This window comes from Crocodylus siamensis, chromosome 4, assembly GCF_052110815.1.
Source record: "Crocodylus siamensis isolate JL-2025a chromosome 4, ASM5211081v1, whole genome shotgun sequence".
NCBI classification, from domain to species: domain Eukaryota; kingdom Metazoa; phylum Chordata; order Crocodylia; family Crocodylidae; genus Crocodylus; species Crocodylus siamensis.
The window spans coordinates 77906280-77924085 of NC_143398.1; the positions used below are offsets into that span (position 1 = coordinate 77906280).

Genomic DNA, 17806 nt, shown 5'->3' on the forward strand with positions numbered 1-17806 from the left:
GCAGTAGCAGGAGCCACCTCTCTCCTCATGAACCCCACCTGGATAACGCCTGCCCCTGCCTCTATCCCCTCCCTCACCATGGTGGGTGTTGATCTGCCCCCATACCCTTTCCATTCCCCTTTCCCTTCCACCACACAGACTTACCAGCTAGAGGCAGCTGTATGAGAAATCAGATTGATGTCGGCTGATATGACTCCTTCAATATTGACTATCGGTATTGACCCGAAAAATCTCTATCGGTGCACCCCTACTTTTCACTTCCCTTAGGACTTATTTTTTTACTATATGCTAAAATTCTATGAGACTAATTGTGAAATAAAGGAGTAGTTCATCTTACAGTAAATTTTGCACTAACTAGTTAATAAAGATCCTGAAAAATTATTAAATACCTAATCATACTCGTTGGTCTGGACTACAATAACTGGACTCGATGATTTTCTGAGGTCCCTTCCAGCCCTAATGTCTCAATGTCTGTGAAACTGGTTTTAACTTCCTGTTGATAGGATAGTTAGAGTGAAATTACATGTTACACTTACAGCATACAAAGGGCACTTAAAACACAAGAATCTGCATATTAAGGCTTTTTAATTTGTGCTAAGTACCCTTTGAATGTCTCAAAGTTATACCACTTCAGGGGAGGGTTAACTCTGGACCATGCTGCCTAGCTTGTTTTAGGGTAACTTCAGTCTATTCCACAGAGCTAAAATGAAAATTTGGCAGCTCGAGCTACCTCTATCCCACTCCCCTGGGGAAGCCCCTCCTTCACCTGGGCTCCGCACAGTGGTGGCGATTGCTCCCTGGTCCCAACTCTGTGTGCATCAATGTGGGACTTTTGTTTCCATTCTCATCCATAGACCAGGATGCCAGGACAATCTGTGAAAACTGGGACTGTCCTGGCCAAACTGGGACTTATCGTCACCCTAGTAATAGAAGTACAGAAGAGCAGGTAGGAAGGCGAGAATCTGTTTTTCATAAGTACTTGTGTACCCTTTATCACCTCAGTCTGAATTTTTATCCTTAGGTATGTTGGGCTCTCATAACTCTGACTTCAGTAGAAATTGTAGCTGTTCAGCAATATCTCTCTGTATCCATCCTTATCTGGGTAAAAAATTTGAGAACAGCATCATTTAAAATACTCATTAAGGCATCAGTAAAACAGCTAGCTAAAAGTTATGTTTTTAATAGTTTTATGTATATCAGGTAAATTACTCAGAACTGTTTAACTGCTTTAGCCTCTCCCATTTTTCTTATGTTTTTTGGGTTTCTCAGAAGCCTGAAGTTGGCGAGATTCCTCAAAATTAATCTAGTAAATTTTATTGGCAGGTTGAGGAGAAATTGCTATATTAATAAGAAAAATTCTGCAGTTTTGGTTGTGGGTTGAGTAGATGTTATTTTCTGTCTCTTGAGTTTTACATAGCATTTTAATAAATTATAAATTAAGTCTTAAATATTATGTCAATTATCCTTAAATGACTCTTTCTTCCAGTTGCTCAACTATTGAAATTCCTAACAACTTCAGAGAGTCTTATGTTGGAGGGCCCCAGTGAAACATTTATTATAAACAGTTCTGGAGTATTATAGCCATGAGCACTCCTTCTATTTATGCTTGAGCATGATTCTTTTTCATGGAAGATTCTCATTGAAGCTGATGTATGTTTTGTCTGAATAAGAACTTCTGGATAAGGCACAGCCAACTATAATGTGGACAGCAGCAGTACAAGTTTTCTTCCACATATAGCTTACTATTTCCTAACTCACTCCTACAGGGATTCTTTCCCAGGCAATTAAGTGGGATTTCATGATATTGGAGTCCTTTTTCTCTTGCTAAAAAGCTGACTAGTAACAGTTTAACAGTGATATTGTACACAATTATAAGTTGTTGGCATTTTTCCATTATAATGTTGGCTGAGACCTACCTACCTACCTACCCATTTCTCAAAACAAATAGTGGCTACATGGCATCTTTTCATTAGCTACTGAACTGGACTAGCTGTGATGAACTAGTGACCTAAGGGTGAAAGGCATTTTTATCCCATTATTAATCCTCGGAGCCAGAGAGGCCTTCCATTAAAAACTTATTTATGAAAACAGTTATAAGTCTCTGGGTGTGCAGTCATACATCTATATTTTCATTTGTAAGGTTGCCAAGGTACACGGGTGTGCAAGTACATCTGTAGACCCTGCTGTTAGAAATTGGGAGATTTCCAATGGACTTCAATGCCTGCATTTGTGTGGCTCAGTTCATGTAAAAGTGAATATGTACACAACATGCCAGTCTTCAGCAATTGTTTTTTAGCTGTTTTAACAATTAACTGCAGATTTCCTTAATGTTCCAGAACTCTATTCCCTCATGTCTGTGTTCTACATAGTACTGAATCCTTACAGTGAGGTAGGAAAAAGATAGATGTTGCCTTCCAAATCTGATTATTTCAGCATATCTGTCCTCTTATGTTAGTAAAGGAATAAACTGGCAAGTTGAATAACTTTACTGCCTGACAGAAGACATAGGTTTGATAAATGCCAAAGTTTAACAGTGAAATAGCCTGATTCTGTCAAATGATTGGGTTTATAGCATTAGACACCAGAATAAAGCTTACTAAATATATGCCAAAAAATTAGCCTTTTAACAGCAAACAAGTGAAATAGAAGAGGAGTCTTTGGATGAACTGTGATGCAAGTTTTCTCAGAATGTCACTCTTCAAGAAAACATTTTTATGTTTTTTGACAAATTTAGCTATATTAAGAGGATGAAAAAATGGCTTTGATATTCATTTGTAGTTGGTTCAATTTTATGCCTTGGGCGATAGAAGTAAATTATTTTCACCCTTATCTGTTAATAAGCATTTGGGATGTAAATAGCACATTCATTTGTGCATCTACACACACACATACATATATAGGCATCTGCCACTATTCATAGAATCATAGAAGTAGGGTCGGAAGGGACCTTGTAGATCTTCAAGCCCGACCCCCCGCCCGGGCGGGAGAAAAAGACTGGACTCAAATGAGTCCAGCCAGGTAGTCATCAAGCCTCTTCTTAAAGATCCCCGGGGTAGGAGCCAGCACCTCTTCCCTAGGAAGTTGGTTCCAGCTCCTAGCCACCCTAACTGTGAAGTAGTTCTTGCGGATGTCTAATCTAAATCTAACTTGTGTCCGTTGTTCCTTGTTATGCCAGGGGGCGCAAGGGGAAACAGCATCTCCCCTAAACCCTTCTGGTCCACCCTAGTGAGTTTATAGACAGTCACCAGGTCCCCCCTCAGCCTTCTCTTGTGAAGGCTGAACAGGTTTAAGTCCCGCAGTCTTTCAGTGTAGGGTCTGCCCTGTAGTCCCTGGATCATGCATGTGACCCTCCTCTGGACCCTTTCAATGTTGTCCACATCCCTCCTGAAATGGGGCGTACAGAACTGGACACAGTACTCCAGCTGTGGCCTGACCAGCATCGCATAGAGGGGGAGGATCACCTCCCTGGCTCTACTTGAGATGCACCTGTGGATGTACAACAAGGTGTGGTTAGCCCTGCCAACCGTGACCTCACATTGTTGGCCCATGTTCATCTTGGAGTCAATAATGACTCCAAGATCCCTTTCTGCCTCCGTGCTCTCAAGAAGGCAGTTTCCCATCCTATAAGTGTGCTGCTAGTTTCTACTGCCTAAGTGCAGCACCCTGCACTTGTCAGTATTGAAACGCATCTTGTTTATGTCAGCCCACTCCTGTAACCTGTCCAGGTCTTGTTGCAGTCTTTCCCTTCCTACTAGCATGCTCATCTCATGCCAAATTTTGGTATCATCAGCGAATTTAAACAGGTTGCATTTCACCCCGTTGTCCAAATCGCTGATGAAGAAATTGAACAGTGCAGGCCCAAGGACTGAGCCCTGGGGGACTCTGCTGCCCACTTCCCCCAGGTCGAATATTACCCATCCACCACCACCCTCTGAATACGACCCTTGAGCCAATCTGCAATCCATCTGACTGTGTAGGCATCAATGCCAGTCGCCTAGTTTTTTAATGAGGATGGGGTGGGAGATGGTGTCAAAGGCCTTGCTGAAGTCTAGAAAGACTATGTCCATGGCAACACCTGCATCCATTGCCTTTGTGACCTGATCATAAAAGGCAATCAGGCTGGTCTGACAAGACCTTCCCCTAATGAAACTGTACTGGTTGCCCTTGATCATCTTCCCTGAAGCCGGCCCATCACAGATGTGCTCCTTGAGGATCTTCTCAAAGAGTTTCCCAAGGATAGAGGTAAGACTGACGGGCCTATAGTTGCCCAGGTCCTCCCTCTTCCCTTTTTTGAAGATGGGGATCACATTAGCTATCTTCCAGTCATCTGGCACCTGGCCCGAGCACCACAAGCACTTGTAGAGCCGTGCCAAGGGCCCTGCAATAACCCCTGCTAGCTCCCTCAACACCCTGGGGTGGAGAGCATCTGGACCCGCTGACTCGAACACGTTCCAGCCCCTCCAGAAGCTCTCTAACTCGGTCCTCCCCAACCTGAGTTCTGGAGGCATTCCCCTCGAGTCCATCTGGCATCCCAGCGGGGAAGTCCTGGTCCTTGCACAAGAAAACGGACATGAAGAATTAGTTAAAGAGTTCCGCTTTCTCCTCTGGCGCATCCACCAGATTGCCCAGTGTACTTTGCAGGGGCCCTACATTTCCCGGTGCCTTCTTCATCCTCCCTATATATTTGAAAAAGGACTTTTTATTATCCTTGATCTTGGATGCTAGTCCTAGCTCTATGTCCACCTTAGCTTTCCTGACAGCCCCCCTACAGGCCCGTGCAGAGGAGGTATACTCCTCTTTGGATATAGTACCCCCCTTCCACCAGGTGGACGCCGCCTTTTTGGCAAGCAGGCATTCCCGGACATCCTTGGTGAGCCAGGGGGGCTTTCGGGCACTCTTGCCCCCCTTGCATCTTGTTGGGATGGACTCCCCTTGGGCCCTGAGTATCGTTTCCTTAAGGAATGACCACTCGTCCTGGACACTGAGTTCCCCTGCCCTCAAGGACCCCAGCGCCTCACCCACTAGTCTCCTCAACTTGTTGAAGTTGGCCCTCCTAAAGTCTAGGGCTACTGTCTTGCTGTGCTGGATGATGAATTCCAGCAAGTGATGATCTCTATCACCAAGGTGATCAAGAACCTGGAGGCCCCTTACCAGGTCATTGCCTGTGGCCAGGACCAGGTCCAACAGGGTGTTTCCTCTGGTGGGACTGTGCACCTCCTGGATTAAGCGGAGGTCCTGTATCTCAGCTAGGAACCTCCTGGAACGGTCAGTCCTGGCTGACTGTTCCTCCCAGCAGATGTCTGGGTAATTAAAATCACCCATGACAACTACATCCTTGCCCTAAATGCCTCTGCAAGTTGGCTGACCAATGTTTGAGACCATTTCAGATAAGATGAATTATTGATGAAATCCTGTATGCCCATTTCCATGAGGAAAGATTATTGACTTCAAGACTTCCTCTGGATCCTCCTTGATAGCGTTTCTTTGCTTTAGTGGCTTTATGTGTTAAGCAAACAAAAGGGACTGTTGACTTTATTAACAAAGATACAGTCTTTTAACAACTGTTTTTGAACTGGCTGTTTTCTCATAGTATTGGTACTTGATCAGTTCCTACAGGCTACAAAGTATCTATCGCTTTTGCAGGTGTCTGTATGTGTGAGTGTGTGCATGTGCATGCATGAAGCCAAAGCTGTTACTTCAGACATTAATGTGTGTGAAAATGACTAGTAATTAAATATCTCATGTGCCTGAATTTTATGTGCAGAAAATTCAGGTGCATTAAACCACACCCCTAGCACACATTGAGAAAAAATTTGCTCTCAATGAGAGTAGTTAAATCCAGGGCTGTCCTGTCCTACTTTGCCCCTTTGCAGCAGCCAGGGGAGCTCCAGGCTCCTCCAGATACCAGCCCCAGGGTGGCAGAGAGCATGGGGGGAGGGGGGGTCAGGCCTACACTGGTGGGGAAAGGGACAACTGTCCGCCCACTTCCTAGAGCAGCTCTGAACCCCATGGAGCTGGGACCTCTGCCAGGCAGGCAGGGAGCTGGGGCCAGCCATCTGCCAACTCCCTGGAATAGCTCTGAGTCCCATGGAGCTGGGAGCATCACAAAGCATGTAGGGAGCTGGGGATGCTGGTCTGGGAATTGGGCAGGTAGCAATCCCCAGCTCCCCACCCACCCGCAGAGCTCAGGGCTAACCTGTGACCACCTGCTGCCTGGGCTGACCAGGAGCAATTTGCTCCCAGTAAGCATTTACATGTGTGCTTTGGCACATGAGTTTAATGTGCGCTTTTCTAGTACCTGTATCTATGCACATTGGGCTAATTTAATTCCCAGAAATTGCCATGCATGTGTAAACACTGATGCTTTACTGTGCATTAGATTAATCTAATACACAGTAAATCATCTCATGTTGACCAATCCACTGTGTACACAATAAAAAATGATGTAGCCAATGTATATTATTTCTGTGAATGAATAAATGCATTTAATTTTTCATACCTTAGTTTTGTTTCAGAGTGATGCTTTCCATGACTTTTCTGGAAAAGTAGCTTGTGGTTTGCAGTTCACTGAAGTTCCTTTACAATATCTGTTGTAATGGATTTTCACTTTTACCTTAGTTCCTGAACTTTGATAGATCTGGACATATTTCTCTCACTGCCTGGAGATCTGTAGCATAAAGCAGTCAACCACAGGCCTTGTTATAACACTTAAACATTCATATTTACTTAGGTTAAATCTAGTGATAATAGTAATTGGATTTTTTTTCTCTAGTGCCTGGAATATGGAAAGTGTAACTGAACTGTCAGCTGATAGCGCCATGGTGACAGAGTTAAAATAATGCATTTTTCTCTTTTTAAGGGCCGCAAGAGTGAGGCAGAGAAGTACTTCTTGAAGGCTATTCAGCTGGATCCTACCAAAGGAAACTGTTACATGCATTATGGTGAGTTTCAGATAGATAGGATTTCCTCATATATTCCAGGCTTGCTGTTAATCTCTCTGAATGATTAAGGATTTGAAAACTGCTACTGGCAAAATATCTCCTTTAAAGGAAAAAGCCTAACTTGCCATGTAGAACTTCATCTCCGTTTCAATTTGTTAATCGCAGCAAAGAGAGAGGTAGATATATTCATATTTTGTACAACTTTCCTCCTGGGAGGGGAATTTCAGAACTGCTCTCTCTCAGGAAAAGGGGATGGTGAATATAGCCACATGTCAAAGGCTTCATAGTTTTGTTTGTTATTGTTTAACAGCTTTGGCCTAGATTTGCTTGCTGCCTGTGGGTGGGCAACTAAAGGTTATATTATAGCATGCTCCAATGCAGGACAGCTAAGTTTCTGTTTCCTATTGAATAGTTATGGGCCATATATCTGCCTCCCTCACAGACTCTCTGGCTTAAAATAGATAAGTATTATAAAAGGCTTTGACAAGTTTGGCTATACCTTCGTAACACTAAGCCAATCATGTGTCTAAGTAATGCAAAGTATACAGTTAATTTGTATCATTATAGCTTTAGATTTGTTTTTTGCTACATTTACAAAAAATATTTCCAGATGTGATTGGTCCCAAGAAACCAAAAATATTTAACTTGATGAACTGCCTCTTATTGTAGTTTAAAACTGATAACAGAAACGGCAGAAAATATGAGTTATATAGTCCCAGCTGGAAAATTTAGAGGGGAATAAATTTAATCTTAGTTGGGTAGGAAGGTGGGGAACCACAGGCATACAGTGTATATTTTTGTATATTGTTTTAATTTCCTCTTCTGGTTCCAGCTAGCTTAAGTACATGAACAGTAGAGATGGTGTGCAAAAATTGAAATAATAAGAATAAAAGATAGGTAACTAGTTGCAATTTTATTTATGTCACTGTGCAGTTTCTATGAAATGTGTAGTCGTATGCTTTTGAGTCTCATGCTTAATGGCTGCAATAATCTATTTGTTCTTGCATGGTGATCTGATTTTGTTGCATTACAAAGTGTAGTACCCTACCTTCCTAAGGTAATACCTAAGTATGTGAGTTTATTTGTCCTCATGAAAACAAATTTGTATATTCTATGCACATACAAAGTTGCACATAAATGTTATGATCACAGAAACCACTGAGGACAAATTCAGTGGTACCTCTCAAAAATCTTTGGTGGCTCTTCCATCAGAATTATGAAGTTTGCTGAAGTGTAGGCTGTCTCTCATAATTACAAATTTTCCTACTTTACTCCTTCAGTTTTAGTTTCTGAGGTCATATAAAGCAAAAGCAAGCTTACTTTTTCCCTAAACATATAGGATACATTGTTTTATACATTTAAAATGCTAAAATCATAAATTCTAGTGCAATGTCTCATAATTTTAGATTATTCATTTAACACTATAGAAGAGATCACCTGATTAGAATAAAATAGAGGAAAGCATTTATTTTTTTAGCATTGTAAAGGACAAATAATGTCTTCCATCCCTTTAGATACAAAGGGCCCTTATTGCAAAGGATATGATTCATCTGTACAGATGTGCTGTCAGAATTTGGCAAGTACTAGGGATAGACTGCTGTGAGTGTGACTAGTTATATCTACAAATATTCAGAATAGTTTTTTGCTTTCAATGTCGTTTATTCCACATTTATATCAAAGCAAACTCAAGCTGAACTTGGCCTAGCTGTTGTATGGATTAGATATACCACACCACACCGACAATCTCCAAAACCTGCAACCTGCCAAAACTGGGCAGGTGCTGTACTTATCGTAAAATTAGGAAAGGATTCTCTGGATTTTTTGTTTTTTGTTTTTTTTTTTACTTATTCCACAGTCCTAGTAGGAAACCCATAGTATGTCCAAGAGCATTCCAGTTATTAAAGATAAATGCCAACAAGTTAGCTATACATCTTATAAATGTGAGAAATATTTCACTATTTCCTGATTTCACTATTTCCTCCTTAATTTATCAATTTAAAATGAAATTAAATAGAGATTATGCTTTAGTTAATACTTAAGATTTCAATTTTTCATTTCTAACCTTAGGCTTTGGAAGCACTTGTGGTCTGCTTTGTACAGGATTATGGTAGAAGTCGAGAGAGACGTGAGGTGTTAATATATACATGTGTATAGAAATCCCACCTTCATCATATTTGCAATTACTTAATTGGAATGGGAGAGAAAAGAACCCAATAGGATGGTCAAATTAATTTCTTTGTTTTAATCACCATTAAGACCTCCTTTTAAATTTAGTTTTCTTTGAATAATGCATTGAATAATCACTTAACTATTTTCTTTGTATAATAACAATTGATTATTCTCACTAAATTAATTATACATTCACTTCATTAGGTAAGTCACAGTTCTTTTTCTTGATTTCTTGGTGAACTTCTTGCAGGCTTTTTCTTTCTTCTTTTTCTTCACCAAATGAAACAGATCAGCTGTGCCATCATATCATAGTACAGGTGATCCACTTCATTGGGAGAAACACACATCAGCCCTTGTGCCATCCTTGATGGTGCAGGACAAGGAACTATGTGATCTCCCTACTAATGAAGAGGCAGTCCAGAATCCATGTGGTACCTCTCTAAGAGAGTAAAACAGGCAGGTGCTTTGTGGTGGCTGGAGAGTAGGAGCAGTTCAGCCTGTTCTACTTTCCTGCCACAGAGGGAAATAATAAAAGATGTCTTCTGCAGTAAAGCAGTGGAGTCTACTGCCTTTTATTATGCCACTCATTTTCCTTTGATATGCTGCAACACAGGATAACAACATCTATTAGGTCAACATTTATGCCGCCAGAAAAATTTTTATGGTAGTGCAAATGAGACATCAGGCTATGTCCCTTTTTGACCCATAGATATAGCAACATATAAGCATTACTATAGCATATACAATTAGGTGGTGGAGGACTAGGGACTAATCTGCTTGCCCTGAGTAAGTGACCATCTATTAGGGCAATTGATGAGGCATGCCTGGCTGGGCCAAGCACCTGTATAGTCGCACTTGCCCCTGATCCCTACCTAATATGACTGCCCCAGTTCCTTGCAATTAGGTTAGCTGCTGTAAATGCCACTTACATCCTGTAAGTACACTTATAGCCTCAGGCTGCAGGCACACTTCTACACAACCCCAGTCTGTTCCAGCAAGCCTTGTGTTCACTGCTGTTTGGTTCTTCTGGTGGCTGACTTAGCTTTGGCTTTCTCTGACCCTGAACTTGAATCTTCCCTGAACCTTTGTACTGGCCCTGTTCTCTCTAGTTTCCCTGGCATCTTAACTCAGTTTGGCTTCCTTGGATCTTCCTTGGGACTTGGCACCATTTCTCTTTACTCCTGGCTTCTGACCTTGGCTTACACCTCAGACTACATCTCTTAGACATCCTTTCTTGGCTCTGGTAACCTGCAGCCTTGCTGTGCTAATCCCCAAGTTACTCTTAGTGGGCCTATCATGGGCCCAGCTGCCTATGTTCTGACCAAATCCTCATTCTGTCCTGGGATGAGCTGAAGACAGATGACAGTAACTTACGCTGCTTTGGGTTTAACCCTGTTCTCTGCTTCCAGGTTATTCTACGCTGTATTCAACTTGCACCAAAATAGGGCTGTTCATTGTCTGCTTGTTTCCTTATTTACACCTATGTAAGCATGTTTGTCTTCTTCAGTAATGAGACATTACATGGCTTTCTGATGCTGAGCATCTAGGAATTGGGAATCCTCTTAAAAATCATGGCATTTTATTTGGAATGTGTCCAACTTTTGGCAGCAAGGGTTGAAAATTGTGGATATTGTTTTCAAACGTAAGTTCATTTCTGAACATGCTTTATTAGTGGAAGAAGGGTTGCATCTCAGAGTTGCAGTGTACTCCTCTCAAATGTTACAAAATCACACCTTCAGCCTTTCTCTACTATATCATTTTCAGAGAAGATTTTGGTTTTCTACTGAAAAATTCTGTCTGGTTTCTTTATTATGTTGTTCGGAGGGCTGTGGGTGTATCAAAACCAAATGTTGGGGAGAGGGTGGAAAGAACCATAAAAAAAGATCACCAGTGATGTGGTAATAAAAAACTGTGACCTATTTGGGGAATTCTCTTGTTGGAGAGAAGGTATCACCAAACCTTAAGAAATATTATTGGTTTTCTGGTCAAAAGTCTAAACATTGACTGCACAATTCATAATTCCAGTGTATTGTTCATTTCTGACTGTCAGATCAACTAAACACAGAGTATCCTGAGTGAGCTACAGAACAAAGCACATGGATCTGTTTTACTGGGAACTCATAACGATACATATTTGGTAACTGAATTCCCCATTGACATGAGCTTAGAGCCAGACAGATGCGCTATGCTGATCAGCATACAACTCTCCCAGCATTCCTGTTCTACACCCATGAACTTCTCAACCAGGGAAAGAAATTCTCAGAATTTCAAAATGAAATCTCCACAAAGACATAAAATGGTAGACTTTACACAAATATATGGTGATATTTTTGGGGAAAATGCAGAAAGTGCTTATCTAGTATTCAGATAATGAATACTCTTAGGATATGTTCTTGCATATGCAGTATGTCTCACAAAGGCATCCCAATTTCTGACTGTAGCCTCCAGCTACTACTATAACACAAAGAAATATAGTTCAAGAAAGATGGGATTGCTGAGTTCCTAAACGTTAAATATTTTGAGAGCTGTAATTGATAGTTTAAGATCACATTAAGCTTCCAACCTCCCTGCTCCCTGAACTGCCGTCAGTAACTTGATTTAAGAAAAGCTTTAGCCTCTCTGATATAATACGAGAATACATCTCTCTTTGTATTGAAGCTGAAACCAAACAGACCAAGTGAAAGAATATCCCAATGTTAAGTCTTGTTTGCAAACAGCTTGGCAGCTGTGAAGGTGATTCAGCATTGAAGTAGAGCTGTGATATAATAAATGTACAAAGAAATGCATGTGTCTTCATAAACTTTCAAGACCTTCTTTCTGCTCATAAGGCTACTGAAATTGCACAACATAAAACAGCATATTTGCTTTCCATTACAATGTGTACTTATCGTAAAATCCCTTTTAAGGTGATCGTTTTTTCTGGGATGAAACACAATCTTTCCAAGCAGGCTAGATGAGTGACCCCAAAGACTGTGCAATTTGAAAGTATTTTTCTGCTGTTTCTTCAAGAATTTATCCTTAAATTTACTCTTTCTGGCATTCTGAATATACGTAATATGTTCTATTTCCTTCACAGTGAACTAGCTGGCTGGTGGCAGCAGGTAGCAGTGCTGCTACCCCATTTAACAGTGGGAAGGGAAAAGCCTCTTGGCTAGGAATAGCATATGAGGGCTTGTCTAGGAATAGCTTTGGAGCAAGAGTAAGCATTGTGGAAAACAGAGGGTGCTGGAGTGGAGGAAGGTGGGGTGGGGTGAGGTGGAGGGGATGGGAAGTGTTGGGGACAGGCAGTAGGGGACAAGGTCTTGAGGGGCCAGGGCGCAATTGCTTGACCCCCATCACCATATGCCTACCCCACTGCCTGATTCCCCCCCCCACACACACTACACTACTTCACCACACCCTCCCTACTGCAGGGGTGGGGGAGTGAGGGGGTGGAATTTAAGACAACCCTCCAATAATTATATTCTAAGTATGGACATATCATAAATGTATGCATTTTCTGTGCATAGAGTCTAGTTATTGTGGGGTCATGTTAAATCCACAGTTGACCTGGATTTCAGTAAATATGTTATTACAGGAGAGCACTATCAAATCCATGCCTTAGGTAAAGGTTGAAAGTTTCTGTTCATGGTGTCCTGGTGTCAGCTCACTTGCTTTTCTTTGTACTTTACAGTATGTTCAGCACAAAACTGATTTGGTAGGCTTTGAAAGTAAAATATTCAAGCAAATGGAAGATGTCCCATTGGATATCTGCATTTTAAGCTGGCGCTTCTTGCAGAATTTGCTTAGAGCTGGTGAATTTGTGAACACAAATCAAGCAGTTTTGCCAACTTGCTTTCTATCCGTGGCAAAAACATTGATACGTGATTAGAGAAGTGTTTGACAAAAACTCGGACAAGAACTTTTCATTTGCCACCATAAGAGCTCCACCCCTTTGTCCATAAGATAGCACCTGTGAAATCTGCTTTTCTGCTCTTGAATGTTTACAGCAGATGACTAACACTAATGGTGCCTCCACGTTTGATTGTGTTTGTACCAGTTACCCATGGTTCAGAGGCCAACAATATGGGGTCTCTTGTTTTGCTTCTACCGCATTCTTTGGATGCATGAAAATATATGTGCTATATTACTTCAGACAAAGTTTTATCACAACTTGGCTTTCTACTGGAACTTCAAACACTGTGAATGTGCCAGAATGACTTAGCTTCAGGAGACAATACATGAATGTTATAGAATTGTTATAACTGCTACAAACTGTGGACATCATGCAGCTAGATTTGTTAATTGATTTCAGTTTGAAGCATAACACTTCTAGGTTAATTTAGTGTTATGCTGCTGCTGGAGCAGAAAATTATTTTGAGAAGGTTGAATAGGGGTTTAGTCTGGACACTGATGATATAAAAGGCCCTTTTGATGCCTAAGGCTGCAATAAACAGTCCATTTTTCCTGGAATAAACCATTTTATCTTGGTAGAAAATGCAGCTGTACAGACATCCATGTCTATTTTCCTGGAATAAATCCTAAAATAAAGGTTTCCAAATAAGACATATGAACAGTGTATCCTAGAATACTGCGAAGTGCATCTGTACAGTTGTCCCAGGATAGCTGTACACCTATAATTTAAACAATGGCAGAAAAACAGCATAGCATTCAGCTTCTAAGTAAAACCTGATTAGAAAGAAGGATGTTGTATGTACATGCCAGTCCCAGAATCTTTTTGTTCTGGGATGAACACAACTTATGAAGGGACAAATGCAGTGTCTTCCTAGCCTAACAAATCTTCACTGGGACAGAAGAGGAAAATTTCAGGGAGTCCCCATCCTTGGAGGCTTTGATTTTTCCCTCCTTTCATGCACCAGACAGCTAAGGGAGGCTCATTTTAATTTATAGACTACCAGGGACACTAACCTAGACCTGTGGGAACTTGAAATGCGGCCATGAATCGGATGTTTCAAAGAATCAGTTGTTCTCTCATAATAAATAATCAATTTTTTAATGAAAGAACAATATTTAATCCATGCCTTTGGCCAAAACAAAGACACTTTAATTTCAAAATATTGTTAAAGTGAGGCTTTCCTGAATATCAAAAACATTAACTTCTATCTGGTGAAACTAAAGTTAAGATGGAACATCTCTAAACAATCATATCCATTGTAGGGAATAGTCATTAACGATGTGGTCAGGACGTAGCAAAATAACTACATGTATGGATATTCTAATCAAGTATGCATTTTTTCTGATTGAATAACAGAGCTACCAATTCAGAGAGTTGCACTGGTGTTGTCATGTTTGTATCTCATCAAAATTTATGACAGTTTTAGGGACAGAAGAGTACATGCTTTCTTCTAGCTGGGTTATTAGTTCATCAAGTCCTTTGATAGAATTCCAGCATCTGCTTTTGTACCTCCAAGAGACAGGAATAAATTGGTGTTTGTTTAAATGACCTAAAATCTACTAGTTTATTCCAAAGAGACAACTAGAGTTCTCAGATATAGCCTCTATCTAAATTGGACTGAAAAAGCAGATTTCAGCACAGCTATGGAAGTTGGGTCTGATGGGTATCAAAAGTAATGTCAGAACCAATATGCCTCAATCTACAGTGTTACTGCTGGACTCCTAAAGAGTCTCTGTGACCACAGACAACATACAGAATGTTTTGCTGCAGCTGGTTAACAGATGAATTTCAACTGCTGAAAAGCCAGTAGATCTTAAATGGGAATCAGAAGTTATTAAAGGACTTCTCATCCGATCTACAGTTTCAGCCATAGAGAAAGACCTTTGTAGTGAAGGGGCATAGTTCTGTAGAAACAATTAAGTATACATGCCCTGAAAAAAGGAAAAAAAAAACCTTTATGGATTAAGACTCTTTAGAAATCTCTTTTTTTCTAAAAGTTGATCCTGATTCAAGAAAAAAATTGGGCTATTCTAACTTGCATAGTTGGTGAGAGTATTTGTGACTTGGCAATGACTCAAAAATCATGTCTAGTTGGCAGTAATCTTTAAGAAGAAAATGATGGTAATATATTTATACCTATGCAGTTTGTTCCTAGATTAGGATCTACTGGATCTAGACCTCCCTCAAGGTTGAGACATTGCCTCATAACTCCCAAACCAATCCAAATTCCTACCAACATTCTACCCACCCTAGTTTGCTTCTCCTAGGAATTACCCTTCTCTACCTGCCTGATGTTTATTAAGCAGGTTTTAAACAAGTAGTGCAGAATATATCTCCTTTAAAATTATTCCAATTTCTTGTTTGATTTCAGTGTGGTATATCACAAGTGAGTTATACACATTTAATCACATGATTAGCATCTCCCGGGGTTTTCAGGAGGACAAAGCATCTTTCATTTTTCACAAACTTCAAAATTCCATCATGGCTGTACAGGTATTGATTTTATCATCAGCTTGAAAAGTGAGCCCTCAAAGTTATATTTAAGGCTCAGTCCATCAGAAAAAAGAACTATTTCTTCTATTTGGAAGATGTGTGTATGGCAGTTGAAAGACTTTTCCTCATGCCTTTCACAAGCATTTTTGTTTGTACTTCGCCTCCTTTTGAGGACTTGGCTCTCAAGTTTATTACAAACCTTTTTCTTAACAGAGTATCCCAACTCTTACTGCTTAGTAATTTTATTTTAATGTAAGGCTTTTCTGAACACTTGTTATTTAGCTTACTGGGAGATAATTTAGGCTTAAGCAAAAGGGAAGATTTGTTTATTACAATAGGTAGTTGCAGGGTTGTCTTTACAGAGAATTGGAGTGAATGGAGTTTTTGCTTGTGTTATTCTTCAGTTACTTGTGCTTTGGTAGTACTTTGAAATAATTGTGATTTTTTTAAGTTAACTTTGGTGGAGGGTAATATTTAACAATTTTAATAGAGCAACAAACATAAGCATCTCTAGGTAAATTTCATTTGTCATGGCATTTCAGATTATGGACCAGATTTCAAATTCAGTTTGTGGCAAAGAATTTGTGACCAATTGGTAAAGCTGGTCTTCAAAGACTTCACTAGGTAATAGGCAGGAATCCAGTCTTCAAACCTATAAGGACATGAGTAGGCCAGATGACATCAGTGGAACTATTTTTATGGGTCATCTTAAGAGGCCGCATGAAGATTCCCTTGTGTAAAGAAATCCATGAGTAGCAAAGGGACAAGATACTGTCTCCTCTGATTCCTTACATTAGATCTTCTAGTCTAACCTCCTGTATCCCATATTATCTTAAATTTCCCCATATAATCCTATGTTAAATTTTAAATCCTTTAGTTACACTAAAGCATTTCAACCATTGGAAGATCAAACTGTGTCTCAGGCAGAGAACTGGAAAGGATCAAGATCTGACTAATGGCCAAAGAACTGCTCTCTCAGGGAACTGATTGACTCAGATCTGCTGTGATGACCACAGTAGATGTTCATGACTAAAGAGGAAAGTGAAAGATCATCAAAATCTCAGATTCTTAATCTAAACCTGAGGACAATTCCTTCCCAAGCCCAAATCTAGTGATTGGTTTGAACCTGATTTATGTCTCTTATTCTCTGAAAGAATTTCTCTGTCTTGTCTATTGTCTCATTTCCAACTGCGGCCATTGTGCATTCTGGCGGCCGGGGGGGAGGAGGGAGAGAAGAGAAGGGGCTAGGGAGGGGAACAGGGTGTGGGAATCACCACAACCTCTATATGGATATACTGAAGAAAGGGAGAGTCTTCCATTCGCAGATTCCAGGGCCAAAAATGACAACAGCTATTCATTCTGAACCTTCAGTAGAATTTTACTAGAAACTGGATTGAAACCTTTAGAAAGCTTGTAAAGACTTATATGTTGATGTGCCTACCACACACCCAATTAAACTTTAAGAAAGCTTAATTCTCCTAATGGATGGAAAACCATATCATATTTTAAGGTTCAGTTTGCCAACTTAAATGTTCAGCCATTGCATCTTATCATACCTTTATCAGCAAGGTTGAACCTGTGTTTCCCGCACTCTCACTGCTATCAGATATCTTTTCCAGGTATAAATACAGCAATCAAGTTACCTCTCAACTTTTTATTGAGAAGCTAGATTAAATTTCGTAGCTATCACTCTTAGGCTAAGTACAGACAGTCAAAAAACCTGATGGTGAGTAGATTCAGTCTTTGGAGGTTAGTCTAAGCTGCAGAGATTAAACTGAGAAACAACTGTACGCACATTCACCTTTGATTCAGGAAATGCAGCCACATGTCTGCAGTGGCTCAGGCCAGAAGCCAGGGAGCACTAGAGCATGGCTCTCTGGCATGTACCCAATGTGTTCACTTCCTCTTCCTGTTGCCTTTGAGGTTTGTGGGATTTGGAGTCCACAATCACAGAAGCAGGACTCCACAGGGTTGCTTATCACTTCCTGTTCCTGCTTCCAGGTATCTCTGGGGTTTGTAGCCCACAGTTCCAGCCAGCGGTAACTTTCAGTAAGTTTAGTGGGGCATGGCAGCTCTGTACTCAAGGAAAGTGGGGTTTAACATCTGGCCCCAGACCCCAGCTGAGTTTTGCCTGGGATAGGTGGGGGGAGTCCCTTCCTCCCCCTCCTCCCCCCACAACCCTTCTCTGCTGGAGCAGAGAGCACAACACAACTCAGGGCTGGAAAGCATGCTGGGATGCTGGGGGACTTTGATTTAACTTAAACCAGGAAGGGGTCTGGGACAGAAGTTTCATAAACTGGTTTGACCC

The 17806-nt window shown here is 40.8% G+C and overlaps 1 protein-coding gene across 1 annotated transcript in view; it reads left to right on the plus strand.

Annotated features, from left to right (window-relative positions):
* TMTC2 (transmembrane O-mannosyltransferase targeting cadherins 2) overlaps window positions 1-17806 on the plus strand; it is a 376219-nt gene that overhangs the window by 303387 nt on the left and 55026 nt on the right. The window contains exon 9 of the mRNA XM_090042631.1: window positions 6860-6941. Coding sequence (XP_089898757.1) covers window positions 6860-6941 — 82 coding nt within the window. The remainder of the gene's footprint in view (window positions 1-6859; window positions 6942-17806) is intronic.